We start from the raw sequence: 22028 nt of genomic DNA, 5'->3' as shown, positions 1-22028 counted from the left end.
CGTCATAAGTCCTTACCAAGGCCCACAAAACGGCAGCCAAGCCGGCCCATGCATAGACTCTGAAGGCTCACACAGCCCAAGCAACAAGGAGTTGGCCATACAGGAGGGGAATCCTGAAGTGCAACATGGGTCCCCTGACGGAGAAAGCCAACCAGACTTTTACAGCCACTGTGCTAACTCTGCTGAACAAACTGACTCTGGGGTGGGCCAACTGGAAAAGGCCAGCCAGAGAACTCCAAGCCAGCATGAATCAATTGAACTGAGAGACACTGGCCTACCCAGCCCGGCGGGCAAGCTGGTTGGCCAGGAAGTGCTTGGGTCCCCCAGGCGTTCCACAAGGGCACGCAAACCACCTGCTTATTTGCAAGACTGTGTTGAAACAATAAAACTATAATGTTGTATGTACCTCGTGTTAACTGCTGACCTACAAGATTGTATTGAACAATGGAGCTATAATGTTGTTAAGTACTGCATTGTGCTGCTAAACGGAACCCATTCACACCAGTGTTAAGTCTCTGTACTTGTATTAATGTAATTATTCTGTTGTTTCTATAATGTTGTTTGTACTAAGGAGGGAGGGGTGTAATGTATTGGGCTTGCTTGTAACACCACGTAGTAACGGCTGGTAGGCTGTTTAAGCTGGGAGCTAGCTAACAGCTCCCAGCACCTCAGACAACCCATCTCCAGCGTTGCTATTGGTTGCCTCTAGATGGCAATAGGTTACTTCAAACCTATTGGCTGCTGCCTAGGGGCCAGAGGTATAAATTGCTGCATCTGCAGCCCAGTTCTCTAGTTCAGATCCTGCAAGCAATAAACCATGATCTTTGCTGAACTCACTCACCTCGTCTTCATTCCTGTGCAACGAACCCAGTACACAACAACATAAAGTGTTAGTATCACTTTATAAGGCCTTGGTAAGACCACATGTGAAATACTGCATTTCATTTTGGTCACCACAATATAAAAAAGATGTTGAGACTGGAAAGAGTTCAGAGAACAGCAACAAAATTATTACAGGACTAGAGGCTAAAACATGAACAGTTGCAGGAATTGGGTATGTTTTATTCTAGTGAAATTGAAACTTAATATTAAGAAAACCAAGATCATGGTATCCGGCCCTCTCAATTCCTGGCAAATAGATGGGAAAGAAATGGAGGTAGTGGCAGATTTTATTTTCCTGGGCTCCAAGATCATTGCAGATGGGGACTGTAGCCAAGAAATTAAAAGACGCTTGCTCCTGGGGAGGAAAGCAATGGCAAATCTAGACAGCACACTAAAAAGCAGAGACATCACCCTGTCAACAAAAGTGTGTATAGTCAAGGCTACGGTCTTCCCAGTTGCAATGTATGGCAATGAAAGTTGGACCATAAGAAAGGCTGAGCGCCAAAGAATTGAGGCCTTTGAACTATGGTGCTGGAGAAGACTCCTGCGAGTCCCTTGGACTACAAGGCGATCAAACTGGTCAGTCCTAGAGGAGATCAACCCTGACTGCTCTTTAGAAGGCCAGATCCTGAAGTTGAAACTCAAATACTCTGACCACCTAATGAGAATGAAGGACTCATTGGAGAAGAGCCTAATGCTGGGAAAGATTGAGGGCAAGAGAAGAAGGGGACGACAGAGAATGAGGTCCATCCAGAAGATGGTAGAGGACAGGAAGGCCTGGAGAAACGTCCATGGGGTCGCAATGGGTCGGACACGACTTCGCAGCTAACAACAACAACAGTCTAGTGAAAAGAAGGACTAGGGATAACATGATAGCAGTGTTCCAATCTGAGGGCCTGCCACAAAGAGGAGGGGGTCAACAAAGGTTGTCCAATCTCTTCTTAAAAGCTTCCAGTGATGGAGCACCCAAAACTTGTGAAAGCAAGCCATTCCACTGGTTTATTGTTTCCCAAAGCACCAGAAGGCAAGACAAGAAGTAAGGGATTGAAATTAATCAAACAATGGATGGAAACTGATCAAGGAGAGAAGCAACTTAGAACTAAGGAGAAATTTCCGGACAGTACAACCTGAACAATAAATCAGTGAAATAGTTGCCTTCATAACTTGAGGATGCACTCCATCACTGGAGGCTTTTAAGAACAGGCTTGTCAACCTTTGTCTTAAATGGTATAGAGCAGGGATGTCAAACTCACAACATCACATGACGTGTTGCAACATGTCACAACTTTTTTTCCATTGCTGGCAATGGGGTGAGTGTGATTTCACCACGACACGTCCAGCCCACTGGCTGGTATAGAGTCTCCTACTTGTGCAGGAGGTTGGACTAAAAATTCTTCAAGATCCCTTCAACTCTGTTATTCTATTATTTTGTACTACCTGTAGCTTCCAGATTTTCTTCAAAGGCAGCTCCATGTAAAGCACATTGTAAATAGTTGAATTGTGAGGTAACCAGGGAACGAGTGCTGATCTGAAGAGCCTACTGATGGAAGGGCACAGCTTGTGCACACTATAAACCTGTGAATTCTTAAAGAAATGGTTGGCTGGTTTGATATAATTAAGAATTTTGACAAATACGTAGCCCTGTTATTCATCAAACCTCTCTGGACCAATTCTAACCTTATAGTTAATCATAACTATGAGCCTTGGTTAATCATAACTATGAGCCTTGGTGGAGCAGTGGGCTAATGCCTCCTTAAGTAACACCAGCTGCCTGCAATTAGTGCAGGTTCGCATCCCATCAGGCTCAAGGTTGACTCAGCCTTCCATCCTTCCGAGGTAGGTAAAATGAGGACCCAGATTGTTGGGGGCAATTAAGCTGACTTTGTAATAATGCCGCTTGGGGGGTGTATGAAAGCCCTAATAAGCAGGCATATACATAGAATGAAGGCTACTGCTAAGCTTGTAAGCCGCCCTGAGTCTTCGGAGAAGGGCAGGATATAAATGGAATTAAAATTAAATTAAATTAAAAAATTTATCTCATGATTTTAAAAAATTATGTAAATGTTGCAAGGTTATTTTTTCCCCTTGGCATCACAAAAGGCTGATTCTGTCTTTTTTATTTCAAAATGTATTGCTGCATTTGCAGCAAGTCAGTTATTCTGTGAATCTCTTCAGATTTGTTTACTGAATAAACCAACCTTTGACCAAGTTTTAAAGTTCCATTACACTTCTCACTGCAGAAGAAATTAAATATTTACAGAAAAGAAAAAGCTTGAAGGCTCAAGTAAGTTTGGTTTGATATGTTCATATAAAGAACAATGGGTTGTTTACATTCATTCGCCTTTGGATTAAAATTCAGCATAATGAAAAAGAAGAGTTCTATGTTTCAGTATATTTGCCAACCAGCTACATGGTTTTTACTTTTTTTTTTCTGGAGACTTTCAGATGGAGGGAAGGTGTTGGTAATACCTATGGATGGCAGTCACTGGCTCAGTATTCAACCAGTTATGGAACGCCTTCAGCACAGAGGACATCAAGTAGTAGCTGTGGTTCCTGATGTTAATTTGCTGATGAAGCCATCTGATCGTTACATAGTGAAAACATTTGCTGTACCCTATTCAATGGAATACTTGAAAATGGAATTTCAGAAATTGGGTCATAAGATTTTTGTACATCAGCCTTTTCTGGCAAGAATTACTGAGACATTTGCAAGAATAAAGAATATTACAATGTTTTACTTAAATAACTGCAAGCAGCTTTTGTACAACAAAGATTTGATTACTTATCTTCAAGATAGCAAATTCAGTGTTGTAGTTATGGATCCAGTGTCTCCATGTGGTCAAATTGTGGCTGAGTATTTATCCATCCCTTCTCTTTTCTACTTACGTGGAATTCCATGTGGTTTAGATTCTGAGGCAACGAAGTGTCCAAACCCACATTCCTATATCCCCAGATTCTATACAGGCAGTACTGATCATATGACATTTAATCAACGAGTAAATAATTTTTTATTTGGTTCATTTCAATTCATGGTGTGTTACTTAGTTTATTCACCATTTGAAGTTTTGATCAAGGAATTCCTGCATCGAGATATGACTGTACTAGAGCTATATAGCCAAGCTTCAATTTGGCTTCTTCGCTATGACTTCATATTTGAATATCCAAGGCCTATCATGCCAAATATGGTTTTCATTGGAGGTATAAACTGTGCAAAGGAGAATCCATTAACACAGGTTGGGGTTTTTTTTAGTCATATATTTTTCAAAGTGTCAAATTAGGATTGAAATATTTTGACAAAATTGGGACAGTCAATACCAAACTATCAAGTGTTATTTGCCAGAGTATGAAAGATTGTGATAATTATGTAACCTGGCCCGATTAAACATGTTTTATGAACAAAAGCAATATTATTCTAACAAATACTTTAAAATTATATTTAATTTATGCAGCTTTGTTGAGAATAAAAAAAGAAATAAATGAATGGAAGACAAAAATAGATAAGACTTGTGTAAGGTTTGGAGAATTAAGGACTAGATTACTAATGATTAGCTGCTTAAGAATGTAGGTAAGCCATCTGATGCTTCCAACGGATTATTAAAATGTCAACCATAAATTTTAAATATTAGACTTTTATCATATTAAATTCTGTAGTTGGTATATAAAATGAATAATGTATTTTAATGAATTAAAGATGGCATTTCGTCACTTGAACATTGAGTAGACTGAAACATAATTTCGCTCCAATGAATTATACCTTTGTGTGTTGTGATTTGTATTCCAAATAAGTTATTTTAATTTTTTAAATTCTTATCTTTGAATTGAATTATAGTGTTAAACTCTTTGCTAAATTATTTGCATGTCAATTGTTTTCTTTTTTTAGTCACCTATTAAGGTGGGAGATTCTGTTCAAACTGTTTTAAATAACTTATTTTTGAAATTTTATTTTGATAGGAATTTGAAAGTATATTGGAGAAATCTGGTGAAGATGGAGTTGTGGTGTTTTCCATGGGATCAATGCTTTCTGAAATTCAAATGGAAAAAGCCATGGAAATTGCTGAAGGATTGGGAACAATACCACAGACAGTAAGAAAAGCGAACCTGAAATCTATTGTGTATATAAAGATATATCCTCTGTTAAACCAAGTGAGAAACAAGGATAATGGGATGAAATTAAAGGAAAAGAAAGTTAGGATGAATATTAATGGACAGAAATTTCTTGACAGAAATTATTTCCCCCTTCATCACAATAAGTGTAAATTAACTTATCACGTTTAAAATACAACAAACTGCCTCTTCTTTCCATGTCCTATTTGTTCCTTACAAACAGTGCCTTAAAACCTTGTCATTTCAGTCTTGATCAGCAAAAGTCCATTACCAGAGGTTACCAGAAATAATGTACTTTTTTAACATTGATCAACTAAACTTCATATATTTAGTCCTCTTCAAATAATATTCTAAAACTTGATTTCTTTTCATATTTTCTTTATACCTTCTCAAAGAATTCCTGAAAGCCTTAACAAGCTTCTTTTGTAAATCCAATATAGGAAAATTATTCTGATCACTCTCTTGATTTGTTCTTTGTTTCTCCTTTTTCATCTATAAAGCATCAGCTGGTTTCTTTTCTCTGTCCAGCATAGCACTTTTTCCACATTATTCTTGTAACCTATTATTTTTAAATCCACTTTCAGATCAGTCTACATCTTTCTGGCAAAACTTGTTCCTTTCCCATAAGATCAAACACAGTCTATCTATAGAGTTGACATTCTCAAAATTAATTTCTGGGTCCATTATTCCAAATATCCTTCAGTATGCCCAAAGATAAAATATTTCATTTCATTCTGTATTAGTAAGCAAAATGTAAGTGTTCCTCTCTTTTAATTGTAATCTTTAGTTCTATAGTGCCTAATCTTCAAGGCTACATGCTATTCGTGATTCTTTTTAGAAAGAATTCAAAAACATTTTACCACAGGAGGTATTCTTATAATTGATTTCAAAATCCTATTTCAAATCCATCTGAAACCTTAGTCCATTTGTAATTTTCCAAAGTCAAAATTCTATTAATCCTTCTGCTGTTTATTAAAAAAACATTAAGTTCTTGAACTTATATTTAAAACTTCTTAAATAGAAATTGAAGAAAACTCACCAGATGCCATAACTTGTTGATCCAAAGGTTCTTAATAGCTGAAAAGCAGTTAACAACCAATTTCTGAAAGCAATAAGAAAAGAAAGTCTGCAAACCTAGTGTCCTTTCTATGGCACTGACCATAGTTTGACTAAGATGGCCAATACTTCATTTCCTGGAATTCTAAACCTGCCAGAGATTTCTTTCTTGTGGTCTCCTTGCAAGGAGCAATTGTAAGAAATTTCAAATTCTCTCATTGTCCAGAGAGAAATTATAGCCAGTATTCATTGACTCTTCATTATGCTGTGGTTATCAGCTCTGTTTTTGACAGAGCCGTCTTCAGTTCACCATTTATTCTTTAGAAGTTGCTGCCCAACATTTTTAAAAAGTTGTAACTTTAAAAGAAGTGCTTCCGCCACTATACAAGCAATGGAACAGCTGTTTGATATTTCCAGTATTTCTTTCTCGTCTACAAGGGTTTTTAATTTTTCACTGTGGCTCTTTTCCCTCAAAGAGTCATGCAAGCTGTCAAGCTTCTGCTAGATGTTGTTGTTAGTTGCGAAGTCGTGTCCGACCCATCGCAACCCTATGGACAATGTTCCTCCAGGCCTTCCTGTCCTCTACCATCTTCTGGAGTCCATCTAAGCTCACGCCTACCGCTTCAATGACTCCATCCAGCCACCTCATTCTCTGTCTTCCCCTTCTTCTATTGCCCTCAATCTTTCCCAGCATTAGGCTCTTCTCCAGTGAGTCCTTCCTTCTCATTAGGTGGCCAAAGTATTGGAGTTTTAGCTTCAGGATCTGGCCTTCTAAAGAGCAATCAGGGTTGATCTCCTCTAGGACTGACCGGTTTGATCGCCTTGCAGTCCAAGGAACTCGCAGAAGTCTTCTCCAGCACCATAGTTCAAAGGCTTCAATTCTTTGGCGCTCAGCCTTTCTTATGGTCCAGCTTTAACTGCCATATATTGCAACTGGGAAGACCATAGCCTTGACTATACGCACTTTTGTTGACAGGGTGATGTCTCTGCTTTTTAGTGTGCTGTCTAGATTTGTCATGGCTTTCCTCCCAAGGAGCAAGCGTCTTTTAATTTCTTGGCTACAGTCCCCATCTGCAGTGATCTTGGAGCCCAGGAAAATAAAATCTGTCACTACCTCCATTTCTTCCCCATCTATTTGCCAGGAATTGAGAGGGCCAGATGCCATGATCTTGGTTTTCTTAATGTTTAGTTTCAACCCAGGTTTTGCACTCTCCTTCACCCGCAACAAGAGGCTCTTTAGTTCCTCTTCACTTTCTGCCATTACAGTAGATTCTGCTAGATAGAGCCAAATAAATCAGAACTCTGAAGCTAGAGGCTTCGTCAAAGAACATGTTTATTGGATACAAAATATCAGTATGGTCAAAACTGAAACCAAATCTAAAATTCCCTCTAAAGAGTTACACTATTACAAAGTCAACCTTCCCACCACAGTGCTATGCAATGAGCTACATTTCCCAAGAGAATAGTTGGCAGGCTTTCCTAGCATAATTGAAAGAATGACCTTGGTTCCCATGGGACATAGAATTGTTTATGCTAGCAAAAATCCTCTGCACACACACACACCCATTCATGTGGCAACCTAGAACAAGCAAGATGGCTATGGCCAGGTTGTTGTAGAGTTGACACAAGCCTGAAGTACAGGGTAGATTGGATTCATATAAAACGCCTTATATACACATTCTGCAGTTCTAAATGTATGCTTGTCAACTGAAGTCATTATGAGTGTTTCAGTTGACAATGTTTATTAAAATGGTACTTGTCTTATCAGGATTGTCTTTCTTGTAGATTAAAATGTTAATAAATTAGCTAGTTCATATTTGTATAAATCTGAACTAGCTAATTTATTAACATTTTAATCTACAAGAAAGCCATTCCTGATACAACAAGTACCATTTTAATAGACGTTATCAACTGAAACACTCATAATGACTTCAGTTGACAAACACAGATTTATACAAATATGAATTATCAATAAATATTTTTTTCATCATTTGCTATATATTTTAATTTATGAAGGTGTTGTGGAGATATACCGGTGAAGCTCCAATCAATCTTGCCAGTAATACAAAGCTATTTAATTGGCTTCCACAGAATGATCTACTTGGTATGTTTGGGTCAGAAATTAAGGGCCCTTGTTTTTAATTCAGTTTTGATTCTGCTTCCAGTTTGTTATGGTGATAAATATGAGTAGCTTTATATGTATTACCCAACAACTAATATCAAACACAAACTTGGATGGACCTATTTCCAAAATCTTTTTTTTTTTGGAAAAGCGAAATCATTCCTCATGGAACATTGTACCAATATTACCCTTTAAAACCTAAGTAAAGCATTGAATCAGACCTAATATGGCTGTTTTATCATGTTGCTCTTGCAAGAGAATACACATAGAGCAAAAACTAATCAAATGACCCATTTTTCCTATGAACAGTGCTTTCCTCAGATAATTTGTGGAGCTCACCTTCCACATAGCATAAGAATGCCTGTTCCTAGGTAAAATAAATAGTATTTCTTCTTAATGCCTTTTCAGGGAAAAATAATGGATGAATGGGTAAGTGGTTTCTGTAGTTTAAGAAGTTTGGCATTTCATTATTTTTTCTTTTATTTTTAGTGCTTATTAAAAATTCACTTAAAAATGCATAGATTTGGATAGGATATACTAAATTTTTTGAAGAAGTTCCAAGGGTTAAAACTCTTTTGTTCATTCATATATCCCTAAATTAATTACACAAAAACAGCCTGGGTTATTCCTTTTATACCATAATACAGGAAATAGAGATCTGAATTGAGATCTGAAATAAACAAGCAGGGAGATATTGCTAACAGAGGGCCTTTATATTCTGCTCTGGAGATATCCCACCCAGAGAAACAACACACCTACATGAAGTGACAGTCTATAGCTGTACCACAATATCCAGTGTTGGGGATTATGAAGAGGAAAGAAGTTTCCTCTCATAATTCTTGAATAATTGTTAATCACATATTAATAGTGGCTCCATTTATAACAATGCATTTTCACCATATATGATTTCCTACAATAAGAATGCTTGTCTTTTTTCACTTAATCTTCTTGAACAGCTCATCCAAAAACCAGAGCTTTTATCACACATGCGGGCTCCCATGGGATCTATGAGGGGATTTGTCATGGAGTACCAATGGTATTAATACCACTTTTTGGAGATCAAGCAGACAATGCAGTGCGGATAGAGTCTCGAGGAGCAGGAGTAAAGCTGGATGCTGTTAAAATGACATCAAAGGACTTATCCAACGCATTGAGGACTGTTATTTATGATAAAAGGTAAGTAATAGAAGAGATATGGTAGGGTTTCTCATAGACATTTCCACTTGCAGGTACAGATTACTTATATGAGATAAATAATAAAATAACTGTATACTGTAAGGACTACCTTGTTATACTCTAATGATTGTACAGTTATCCACCTGGATTCTGGATCCTTTAATATGGTAATTATTAATCTGTGTTCTTTATTAATCTATAAAGTAGAAACCTATTGAATATCAAGGGACACGGTGGGTCAGTGAGTTAGGATGCTGAGCTTGTCGATCAGAAAGTCGGTAGTTTGGCGGGTCGAATCCCGAGTGCCGCGTAACAGAGTGAGCGCCTGTTACTCATCCCAGCATCTGCCAACCTAGCAGTTCGAAAGCACGTAAAAATGCAAGTAGAAAAATAGGGACCACTACGGTGGGAAGGTAACAGCGTTCCGTGCGCCTTTGGCGTCCAGTCATGCCAGCCACATGACCACGGAGACGTCCTCGGACAAACACTGGCTCTTCGGCTTTGAAATGGAGATGAGCACCAGCCCATAGAGTTGGAAACGACTAGCACGTATGTGCGAGGGAACCTTTACCTTTACCTATTGAATATCAATAATTAGAAAATTCATAATGGTAGACAATGTTCCCTAAAGCAGAGTTTTCTTTATTCCAGCACAGTTTTCCCTGTTGTAAGCAGCTGCAGGAGGGTTTCATGTGTGTTCTACAGTGCATTCTTAGCTACACAGTGGATTCACGAAGAAAAGCAAGTCACTCTAGTGCTTATTGTTAATCTAGTACCTTAGACCAGGGGTGTCAAACTGCCGGCTCGCGTCATCTGGAAGCCACGCCCACCCCATTGCCGGCAATGGAAAAACCATCCCGATATGTTGCATGACATCATGTGATGTCGCGGGTTTGACATGTCTGCTTAGACTATCTCTCAGAATCTAAAAGTAGAGGTCCTTTCTAAGTGGTGCTGAACTTTATCAAAAGCTACAATTACATATTTAGTATTAAACTCAGTATCAATCAATGGTATCATATTTTACAATGATACCTAGCTTGCTGTGAAGATATTTTGGGGATCTGATAGTACACATTCTTGACTTTATTTTTTAATAAAATTTTATTGTTTTTAAAATAACAAAAAAGGAGAAAAATGCAGATGTATACACAGTAAAAGCACATGACAGCTGCTTTAAAATGAGTGAAAAAATGCAGCAGAAAAACAAAATATAAAGTAGGTGTTGTTACAGTATACGGTCATAATTCTGTATATAGTGGAAAATTATGCATAAATATTATATGCACACATACACACTTGTAATATAATTATATAACTATCATTTTTTAACCTACTGGACTTTCTATAAATGAATGCTATGTTTCATTATATTTATCCATACAAAGTCTATGCTGATAGGCAATTTGCTCATAAATAACAAGTATAATCAAGTCAAGTATATTTTTCCATTTTTAAAGATTTTTTAAAATCCTGCTTTTATAATTTTTATAAATAACTCAAGGCTGTGAACATATCAATGTTCCTTCTTCCTCCTCCTATTTTCTCCACAACAATTCTGTGAGGTGAGTTGGGCTAAGAGAGAATGACTGGTTGAAGGTCATTAAATCAGTTTTCATGCCTAAGGTAGGACTAGAACTCACATCTCCTGATTCCTAGCGATCCTTAATCACTAAACTCAGTGTTACAATATCAGTCTTTTAGCTATAGCAATAGCACAATGAATTCATTTATATTGTCCAACTATTAAATTCCACGGACTAGGTATACTGAAAAATTTAAATTTTGCCATACAATCACATATATACAGTCAACTATTTTCTCCCAAAAATTACTAAATATAGGATATTGTAAAAAATATATGTTTAAAGAAGCACTGTCCTTCAACAAAATGCTGTCCTTGTCATTCTTTTCTATACAAGCTTAATGGAGTTCAATAAATTCTAAATATTGTATTTAGTTGTATAAGTCACAATTTAAAGTCCATTGACACTCTTACTATAGAACGTAAGACATTCTCCCATCTACCATATTTTCCGGCATATAAGACCACCCGGCGTATAAGACGACCCCCTACTTTTTCTGTTAAATTATAGGGTTTGGGCTAATAACTCAAAATTTCACTTCCTGGCACACAATCTGCATATTAACAACTTGTTTAGCATTAGTACCCTTTTTTTATAAGTGCCACGATGTTGCTAAAATAAAAGAGGTAAACTTCGTGACCCTCCCAGCCCATGCATAAAACAGAAATGAAAAGTCTTAAGCCTTTCCGTTCCCAAATACCAAGGTTTCCCCCGAGTTTTGCGTGGTTAAACAAACGGCATTTGCGTATTAATGTTTCTCCACAGAGCACAAAATTCGCCCGAATTAAGGAAAGTGGGGAGCTAAAGAATCTGGGGCTACAGGGAATACCTCTGGCATGACAGGCAACCCTGGGAAACACGAGGACTGTAGCGGCACCCTCAGTTCGAACAATCTGATCCAGAAAGCGCCCAGAGGCTCCTTCGTTACTTCTAACAGAATGTCTCCAGGCCCATGTCCTGCCCGCCTTGCCTTTTAAACCTCGCCCCCTTTTCCCCTGTAACGGTTCCCTGCTCTGCCTGCTCTGTGATTTGCCCAGCTTTGCTCCTTCCCCACCAAATGGGCACCTCGCCTTCTTTCCTCTGAGCTCTCTCACTTGGTGCGCTGCTGCTCTCAGTTCCGCACTCCGTGACTGGGCAAGCGATTCTTCTGGTCGGCGCGGGTCAGGCGGTGCCTCAGTGGGAGCAAAGGTGCTCCCTTCCTACTGTTGAGCGGCGCGCCTCTGGGGACCGCCTGCCCCTCCTCTCATTGGGGACCTGACAGCCAGTATTGGAAGTGCCAGCATGGCCAGTCCTAGAGAGAGCAATGGCGGTGACTGCAGCAGCCGCCCCATGATCTGACGAGAGTTTCCCCTATCACCCATTCGCTGTTGGCCGCTTAACCACAGGTCGCCATCGCCTACCTCCATTCACCCAGCAATCCCACTGTCCAGCAGAAAAGATCAGAGAGGTGAATAGTATTTTCCGGCGTATAAGACGACTCGGTGTATAAGACGACCCCCAACTTTTGAGAAGATTTTCATGGGTTAAAAAGTCATCTTATATGCCAGAAAATACGGTAGGTAAATATAGGAACCTCTAATTTAATATTCCACTCATCTCTTAACTTCTGTATATCAAATTGATTTATTGATATCAAATATCAATAGAAACAGATACTAGATTTTTAATTTTGAAAAGATTTACCCAATTGTTCTAGTCGAAGCTGAAAATGCTATTGGTCCAAACAATGTTGTTAACAAACATGGTAGCTAACAACATGATAAATATTGCCATTGAGTTACCTCTGGTAGATGGTACTTGCCTCTCAGCAGTGTACACTAAAATTTTTTCATATATATATATATACATACACATATATATATATATATATATACATATATACATATATACATATACATATACATATACATATACATATACATATACATATACATATACATATACATATACATATACATATACATATACATATATATATATATATATATATATATATATATATATATATATATATACTTAAAGTATAAAATCTTCAAACACCGGGATGGATAAAACAGTCGTTTGTTGCTAAAAGATCATAATAAGCAATAAAAAGTAACTGTTTAAAGTATATCTACCTAATCTAAGTTTTCACTGGTCCTCTGCCAGCGTCATCAGAGAAAAAACATTGAAGGCTCCCATGGGATCTAACATATATATATGTTAAGTGTTTGTTAAGTATTTTAGAATACCTTGCTAGGCCCCAAACATGGGACAAATCTTATTGCCTGTTTTAGCCTAACCCAAGGCCAACCACAGGCTGTAGTCACAACAGTGACAGCTCATATTTGTGTAAATTTGCTAACAAAGAATTAAAGGGAAACTGAGAACAAATGAGTTTGAAATGGCCATATTAGTCTCCCTTTAATTCTTTGTTAGCAATCAAAAAAAATTGCATATATATATATATATATATATATATATATATATATATCTTTGAATCACTGTCTCAGTGCTGCCATGAATCATTTGAGGTTTTGAAGCTTAAGTGCCTCGGCATTGTTTAGGGTGACCATCCATTGAACTCCTGCTCTTTCTAGGGCCAGGGGGATGACCCTAACCTCGGCGCCCTTGGTAGGGATATCCCGGCCATACTCCTGCATGTAGCTCAGGACATGGACCAGGAAGAAACCCAGTTGCTGGGGATCCCCATCATATTTCACGCCAAGGAGGGGAGTCTTACACTTGGGACAGTGAGCTCTCTTCCTTCTAGTTCTATTTTATTTATTTTTATTTATTTTATTTTATTTTAATCCCATTATATGGTGCCCACTGCCACCAACTAGTATGGCTCGAGCTGGGGTCATTGCTGTGGTTGCGGCTCCTGCGGTATCTGTGGTGCTGACAGAGGTTCCTGGGTTGGAGAGTTCATTCTCACCCCTTCCAACTTCCTTCTCCAGCCTTTCCTTGACCTTGTCTCAGCAGGGCTTTGTTTCTTCCTCTTTAAGGTTTTTAAAACCCTCCACCATCAGATTTATGGCTTGCTTAAGGAAGTGATCTGCTTGGCCTTTCATCCTCTTCTTTGCTAAGGTTGAACAACCATTCCATTTCACATTTCCTAACTGTCTTGTGTCTGCTGCAGTTGATGGTCCCTTTCCGAGACCTTCCTTCCCAGTCTTTCTGCCCAAAGCTGATCGACCACCTCAGCTTCAAGAGGGTCTCCCCAGTTGCAGCCTCGTCTTCTGAGCCAGAGGAGTCAGAGTAGCTGTTGCTAGGGCAAGCCTTCGGGGGGTGCCCTCTGCCCAGCGCTTGCTCTCTTCCCTCTTGCTGCTGTGGTTAGACATTGCATGCATGGTCCCCACAGTAGAGGTTTTCCTCCCTTTGACTTGACCGCCTTGCAGATCCTGCCTAATGTAAGGACCTTCCTGTGTTAAAGCTCCCAAGGGGGCAGAACTCTTGAAACTTGCATTGTTTTAACAGGAACTTTTATTGGAAGGTATTGATAGCAGGCCCCTTCATGGATTACTGCCTTGTCGTGGTGAAGGGGCTTGTGTAATTCAATGAAGCTATGAGCTATGCCATGCAGGGCCACCCAAGATGGACAGGTCATATTTTATTTTTTATTTTTTTATTTTATTAGACTTATATACCGCCCTTCTCCCATAGGACTCAGGGCGGTTCACAAGGTTTTTTAAAAACAATACAGCAAATTACAAAAATTAAAAACAATTGAAATGATTACATTAACCTTGAGATAAAAACCCCAATTAAAATACAATTAAAACCCCAGTTAATACTCTCAGTCCAGGCCAGAAAGCTCAAAGAGCCAGGTCTTCAGTTCCCAGCAGAATGAGCGAAGGTCAGGGGCAGTCCTAAGATCTACAGGCAGCTGGTTCCAAAGGGCTGGCGCACCCACAGAGAAGGGCCTCCCCCTGGGTATTGTCCACTGGCAGTCTTTTACCGGTGGTACCCTGAGAAGACCCTCCCTGTGGGAGCGCACAGGACGAAGGGAGCTTGATGCCGGCAGCAGGTGTTCCCTCAGATATCCCGGACCCAAGCCATTTAGGGCTTTATAGGTCATCACCAGCACCTTGAATCTCACCCGGAGGGCAACCAGAAGCCAATGCAGCTCGTGGAGTAGAAGTGTTACATGGGAGTATCGGGAAACCCCCATCACAACTCGCGCGGCTGCATTCTGCACCAGCTGAAGCCTCCGAGTGGTCCTCAAGGGCAGCCCCATGTAGAGAGTGTTGCAGTAGTCCAATTGGGAGGTCACGAGCACATGAGTGATTGTGCGCAGGGCATCTCGGTCCAAGTAGGGCCGCAACTGGCATACCAGGTGAACCTGGGCAAAGGCCCCCTGGTCACGGCTCCTTTATGGTCATCAAAACTGAGCCGCGAATCCAGGAGGATGCCCAAGTGGCGAACCCTATCGACGGGGGGTAACACCTCACCCCCCATCATTAAAGATGGAATGGACTGGTTAGTCCAAGATGCAGGTATGCACAGCCACTCAGTCTTGGTGGGATTGAGACGAAGCCTGTTTCTCCCCATCCAGACCTGGACTGCTTCCAGGCAATGGGACATCATGGCGAGGGCATCACCTGGTTGGTTCGGGGTGGAGAAAAAAAGTTGGGTATCATCAGCGTACTGATGATACCCCACCCCGAAACCACGAATGATCTCACCCAGCGGCTTCATATAGATGTTGAACAGGAGGGGAGAGAGAACCAACCCCTGAGGATCTCCACAAACGAGAGGCCTCGGGGCAGACCTCTGCCCTCCCATCAACACCAATTGTGAGTGGCCCAGGAGATAGGAGGAGAACCACTGCAAGACAGTGCCTCCCACTCCCAACCCCCTGAGATGCCGCAGTAGGATACCATGGTCGATGGTATCGAAAGCTGCTGAAAGATCTAATAGAACTAGGACAGAGGAGCAATCCCTGTCCCGAGCCCGCCAGAGATCATTCACCAGTGCGACCAATGCCATCTCCATGCTGTACCCGGGCCTGAAACCCGATTAGTATGGGTCCAGATAATCAGTTTCCTCCAGGAAAAGAGGAAGCTGATACGCCACCACCACCACTATACTCCCAGAAAGCGAAGGTTGGAGACAGGACGATAGTTGTTTAAAATCGCTGGGTCCAGGGCAGGCTTCTTGAGAAGGGGCCTCACCACCGCCTCCTTCAGGGCGGCGGGGAAGATACCCTGCTTCAAGGAAGCAGTTATTACTGCCTGGAACCAGCCTCGTGTCTCCTCCCGAGCCGCATAAACCAGCCAGGAGGGGCACGGGTCCAATAAACAGGTGGTGGAACTCAGCCTCCCCATAATCCTGTCCACATCATCAGGGGAAACAGGATTGAACTCAGTCCAGATAACATGCTCAAGACCGTCCGATTCCTCCACATCAGACTCTGCCCAGTTAGAGTCCAAACCGGCCCAGAGCGATTTTGTCCATCAGATGATGATTTTTTTTTAATTTTTTTTTAATTTTTGTATTGTCTTTCTTTTTATATATGCCCTGTGAACCGCCCTGAGTCCCTACCAAGGAGAAGGGCGGTATATAAATCAAATAAACTATAACTATAACTATAACTATTAAACTCCTCGGCCCACCCCTGCAAGGGCTCCTCTCTCACCTCCTGATTAAGGAGGGAGTGAGTCACCCTAAACAGGGTGGCCGGGCGATTATCTGCGGACGCGATGAGGGCAGTGAAGTAATTAGCCTTCGCCATCCTCATTGCAGCAAGATAAGACCTTATGAAGGTTCTTAACTGCAATCGGTCATATTCATAACGGTTGGACCTCCAACCACTCTCTAAACACCATCTCCGAAGCTTCATCTACCAGAGCTCCACAGAAAACCATGGAGCCCAACGGGATCTGCGCCGGGTCAGGGGTCGCAAGGGTACAACACAGTTGAGTGCCTCAGTGGCCACCCTTTCCCAGGCATCAACCAAGGCATCAACTGGGCTGTGAGTGAGGGTGATGGGTATAGACCCAAGCGCCATCTGGAACCGTCATAGCAGAGAGTTCTGATAAAACGTGATCCACTGGAGAAGGAAATGGCAAACCACTCCAGTATCTTTGCCATGAAAACCCTATGGACAGTACCAAAAGGCAAAATGATATGACGCTGGAAGATGAGCCCCTCAGGTCAGAAGGCGTCCAACGTGCTACTGGGGAAGAGCAGAGGGCTAGTACTAGTAGCACCAGAAAGAATGAAGCGACTGGGCCAAAGCCGAAAGGATGCTCAGCTGTGGATGTGTCTGGTGCTGAAAGGAAAGTCCGATGCTATAAAGATTTTTTCTCCATAGGAACCTGGAATGTAAGATCCATGAATCAAGGAAAACTGGACGTGGTCAAACAAGAGATGACAAGACTGAACATCGACACCTTAGGAATCAGAGAACTAAAATGGACAGGAATGGGTGAATTTAATTCAGATGACCATCAGGTATACTACTGTGGGCAAGAATCTCTCAGAAGAAATGGAGTAGCCTTCAAAGTCAATAAAAGAGTAAGAAAAGAAATACTGGAATACAATCCCCAAAATGACAGAATGATCCCAGTTCGAATCCAAGGCAAACCATTCAATATCACAGTAGTCCAAGTCTATGCGCCAACCACCGGTGCTGAAGAGGATGGCACTGACCGGTTCTATGTAACCCTACAGCACCCAAGAGACGGCTCTACACATGGACATCACCAGACGGTCAACACAGAAATCAGATTGACTATGTGCTCTGCAGCCAAAGATGGAGAAGCTCTATACAGTCAGTAAAAACAAGACCAGGAGCTGTCTGTGGCTCAGATCATGACCTTCTCATTGCAAGGTTTAGGCTTAAACTGAAGAAAGTAGGGAAAAGCATTAGGCCACTCAGGTATGAATTAAATCATATCCCTGTTGAATATACAGTAAAGGTGACAAATAGATTTAAGGAATTAGATCTGATAGACAGAGTGCCTGAAGAACTATGGACAGAGGTTCACAACATTGTACATGAAGTAGCAACCAAAACCATCCCAAAGAAAAAGAAATGCAAGAAAGCAAAATGGCTGTCTGAGGAAGCTTTGCAAATAGCTGAGGAAAGGAGGGAAGCAAAAGGCAAGGGAGAAAAAGAAAGATATGCCCAATTGAATGCAGAATTCCAGAGAATAGCTAGAAGAGATAAGAATGCCTTTTTAAATGAACAGTGCAAAGAAATAGAAGAAAACAATAGAATAGGGAGGACCAGAGATCTTTTCAAGAAAATTGGACAGATGAAGGGAACGTTTAATGCAAAAATGGGCATGATAAAGGACCAAAATGGCCTCATGGAGAAAGCTAGAGAGTTCCAGAAAAACATCTACTTCTGCTTCATTGACTATGCTAAAGCCTTTGATTGTGTGGATCATAACAAACTGTGGCAAGTCCTTAAAGAGATGGGCGTACCAGACCATCTTATTTGTCTCTTGAGAAACCTATATGTGGGCCAAGAAGCAACAGTGAGAACTGGACACAGAACCACTGATTGGTTCAAAATTGGGAAAGGAGTCCAGCAAGGCTGTATACTGTCGCCCTGCCTATTTAACTTATGTGCAGAGCACATCATGAGAAAGGCACGGCTAGATGAATCAAAAGTTGGAATTAAGATTGCTGGAAGAAATATCAACAACCTAAGATATGCAGAAGATACCACTCTAATGGCAGAAAGTGAAGAAGAACTAAAGAGCCTCTTGTTGCGGGTGAAGAAGGAGAGTGCAAAAGTTGGCTTGAAACTTAACATTAAGAAAACCAAGATCATGGCATTTGGCCCTCTCAATCCCTGGCAAATAGATGGGGAAGAAATGGAGGTAGTAACAGATTTTATTTTCCTGGGCTCCAAGATCACTGCAGATGGGGACTGTAGCCAAGAAATTAAAAGACGCTTGCTCCTCGGGAGGAAAGCAATGGCAAATTTAGACAGCACACTAAAAAGCAGAGACATCACCCTGTCAACAAAAGTGCGTATAGTCAATGCTATGGTCTTCCCAGTTGCAATGTATGGCAGTGAAAGTTGGACCATAAGAAAGGCTGAGCGCCAAAGAATTGAGGCCTTTGAACTATGGTGCTGGAGAAGACTCCTGTGAGTCCCTTGGACTGCAAAGCGATCAAACTGGTCAGTCCTAGAGGAGATCCACCCTAACTGCTCTTTAGAAGGCCAGATCCTGAAGCTAAAACTCCAATACTTTGGCCACCTAATGAGAAGGAAGGACTCACTGGAGAAGAGCCTAATTGCTGGGAAAGATTGAGGGCAAGAGAAGAAGGGGACGACGGAGAATGAGGTGGCTGGATGAAGTCACTGAAGCAGTAGGCATGAGCTTAAATGGACTCCAGAAGATGGTAGAAGGCCTGGAGGAACGTTGTTCATAGGGTCGCGATGAGTCGGACACGACTTCGCAGCTAACAACAACATTGATAGCAGGATAGTAAGGCAGGATCTGAAGATTTCCCATGTGAAACATTACATTAAAAGAACCCTTTCAAACCCCACCCCAAATGTCCAACTGGCCATTGGTGTTAAATTGATGTAGGAAAGAACCAATAAGGCGCCATTCTCAATAACAAACTGATGGTGTATATAAATGTGTGTGGTTGCAAGGTGCTTTCTCCCAACCTATCTTTCACACACTTTCTTTCCAAGCACTTTATCCTTCTTTGGCTGTTTCCCTCATGGGGAAATGGAAATGCAAATCCAGACTGCCACAATTGCTTCATGTCTTTAGACATGTCTCATTGCATGCACCTGATCATTCACTCATTGATGAAAGGGTGAAGAATATTAGTTCAAAGCAAAAAGGCAAGCAGTAGCAACATGCAAAATTAAAAAAAACAGTAATCAAGAACATAGCAACTTTACAACAGAATTTCCCAACTATCAATGTTAAGAGAAGAACTCATAAAATAGCATAACTACCTTCCTTGTTGAGTATTGCTAGAGAGGGTGAAGGGCACCATCAAAAACGAGGCCGCACAACCTTAGAGTATGACTCTCACATGGGGTGTGACCCCAACCAATATAACGGGGTGATCAGCCCCTAGGAACATCAACTTCCCTTCGGGTCCCTGCCACAGACTTGATGATCCTGACAGTTTTGCCTCCAGGGCACAACAACTATCACACACTTACATCAACCCCAAAGCACGTCCAGTTGTGACCCTTCTTGTGCCACCGAAACAGAGGATGAGACAAACAGGGGTCCCCAAAAGGGGCAGCTCCTTACCTCTGATCCAAAGTGGAAATGTGGGAACATGGAGAAAGAGTGGGCTGATTGCCTATGGTCCAAACCTGGAGATGGTCAGAAGCCTCAACTGGACATTAGGCCTCTTTCAGCTTCTGTCTCTTCCCAGCCAGTGCATCAAACTGTTGGGGGGAAATCCAATGAAGACAAGAGACAGCACATCAAACACATCTCACTTTAGAATTCATAGGTTTACTTTATTGAAATTTAGAACACACATTAAATACTTACATTCAACAACCCATTGCAATGAGGACCAGCTTTGGACTAGCAGTCATAGCAGTGACAGCTAGTGGCCAAGCGGCCTCGAACCAGGTCCACCCTCAATCTTTCATACCTTAATTGTCCCCCAAACCACAAACGGGTGGCCACTTGTACTTTCCTTGTACTTTCTGCTGACTACTATTTTCCACATAACCATTCTTACATGTGTACATATGAATCTCACATCTACAGTATCTGCTAGTTTCAGTTCCTTATTTCCCACAGTTCCAACCCTTATGTTCTAAATATACATATAAAACAGGCAACTTTGTAAAATTCGTTTGAGCAAGGCACAGTTACAGTTTAGATTACAAATATTTATTTTGAATTGTGAAACTGGCTATAGCACAAACTTCAGTATAGGTCCAGGAGGCCTGGTTTGATTTGTCTACTCTAGGCCTTACCTAGCATACAAAACTATGGTATAGAATTTTTCCTTCCAAATTCCCTATCATCTATATCAGACATGTCAAACTTGCGATGTCACATAACATCATGCAATGAATCAGGACGGTTTTTGCCATTGCTGGCAATGGGGTGGGTGCGGCTTCCGGATGATGCGTCTGGCCCACGGGCTGGCAGTTTGACACTCCTGATCTATATGAAGAAGAGTTAGCCATTAACCATGATTTTTTATATTATATTTTCCTAGGTATCTTTTTATTGGAGAGGATTTTAATTAAAATCTTACTGTTTAACAATGCTTTTAGGTATAAAGAGAACATTCAGCGTCTTTCAGCTCTTCATTTAGACAGACCTATTGAACCTCTTGATCTGGCAGTTCATTGGGTGGAATTTGTCATGAAGCACAATGGAGCTCCCCATTTGCGTCCAGCAGCTCATGACCTCAACTGGATCCAGTACTATTCTATTGATGTCATTGCCCTCCTTTCAGCTGCAACATTCCTTTTTCTGTTTATCTCACTGAAGTGTTGTCTGTTTTGCTGTAAGAAGTGTTTCTGCAAAAGTGTAAGACTAAGCAAAAAAGGCAAGTCAAAATCCCAATAATGAAAAAAAGTCAAATCAAAATGAGGTAGGGTATTTTATTATTTTTTTAAACAGATTCATACCAATTTGCACGCAACCCTTAACTTATAAAGAAAGGGTTCTTGTCAGTGGTGGGATTCAGCCGGTTTGCACCACTTCAGCAGAACCAGTAGCTAATTTTTGTTGCTTAGATCCAGAATGGATTTCCAGAAGCAGCATCCACACAGAGAACCAGTTGTTCACATATTTGAATATCACCACTAGTTCTTGTTTTTGTTGGTAAATGGCAATAAAGCACAGAAAAGTGCTTTGATTGATGCCTCCAATCAAAAGAATCAAGGTCAGCCACTTAGCTCTGCCTCACTTTGATAAAAATGTGCTCTCATGCAAAATGCCATGAAAAGCCAGCATAACAGCTGTTTTGATTTTCCTAAAATTGGGCACAACTTGTCTTTTGTAAAACTAGATTAAAGGGTGTGGCAGTTTGACACTCCTGATCTATATGAAGAAGAGTTAGCCATTAACCATGATTTTTTATATTATATTTTCCTAGGTATCTTTTTATTGGAGAGGATTTTAATTAAAATCTTACTGTTTAACAATGCT

General features: G+C 40.8%; 1 protein-coding gene across 1 annotated transcript; it reads left to right on the top strand.

Moving 5' to 3' along the window:
- Positions 1 to 3650: 3650 nt before the first annotated feature.
- On the top strand, positions 3651 to 21443 carry LOC310633232 (UDP-glucuronosyltransferase 1A1-like; the record flags this gene model as incomplete). Its single annotated transcript, XM_083350922.1, has 5 exons — positions 3651 to 4115; positions 4834 to 4965; positions 8059 to 8146; positions 9121 to 9340; positions 21146 to 21443. The coding sequence occupies exons 1-5, from the start codon at positions 3699 to 3701 to the stop codon at positions 21441 to 21443; spliced, it is 1155 nt and encodes a 384-aa protein (XP_083207048.1). The 5' UTR covers positions 3651 to 3698.
- Between the last annotated feature and the right edge of the window lie 585 nt (positions 21444 to 22028).

This window comes from Vipera ursinii (genome assembly GCF_947247035.1).
Source record: "Vipera ursinii genome assembly, chromosome: 1".
NCBI lineage: Eukaryota > Metazoa > Chordata > Lepidosauria > Squamata > Viperidae > Vipera > Vipera ursinii.
Note: the sequence above shows the minus strand (reverse complement) of the source record. Positions and strands in the feature narration are given on the sequence as shown.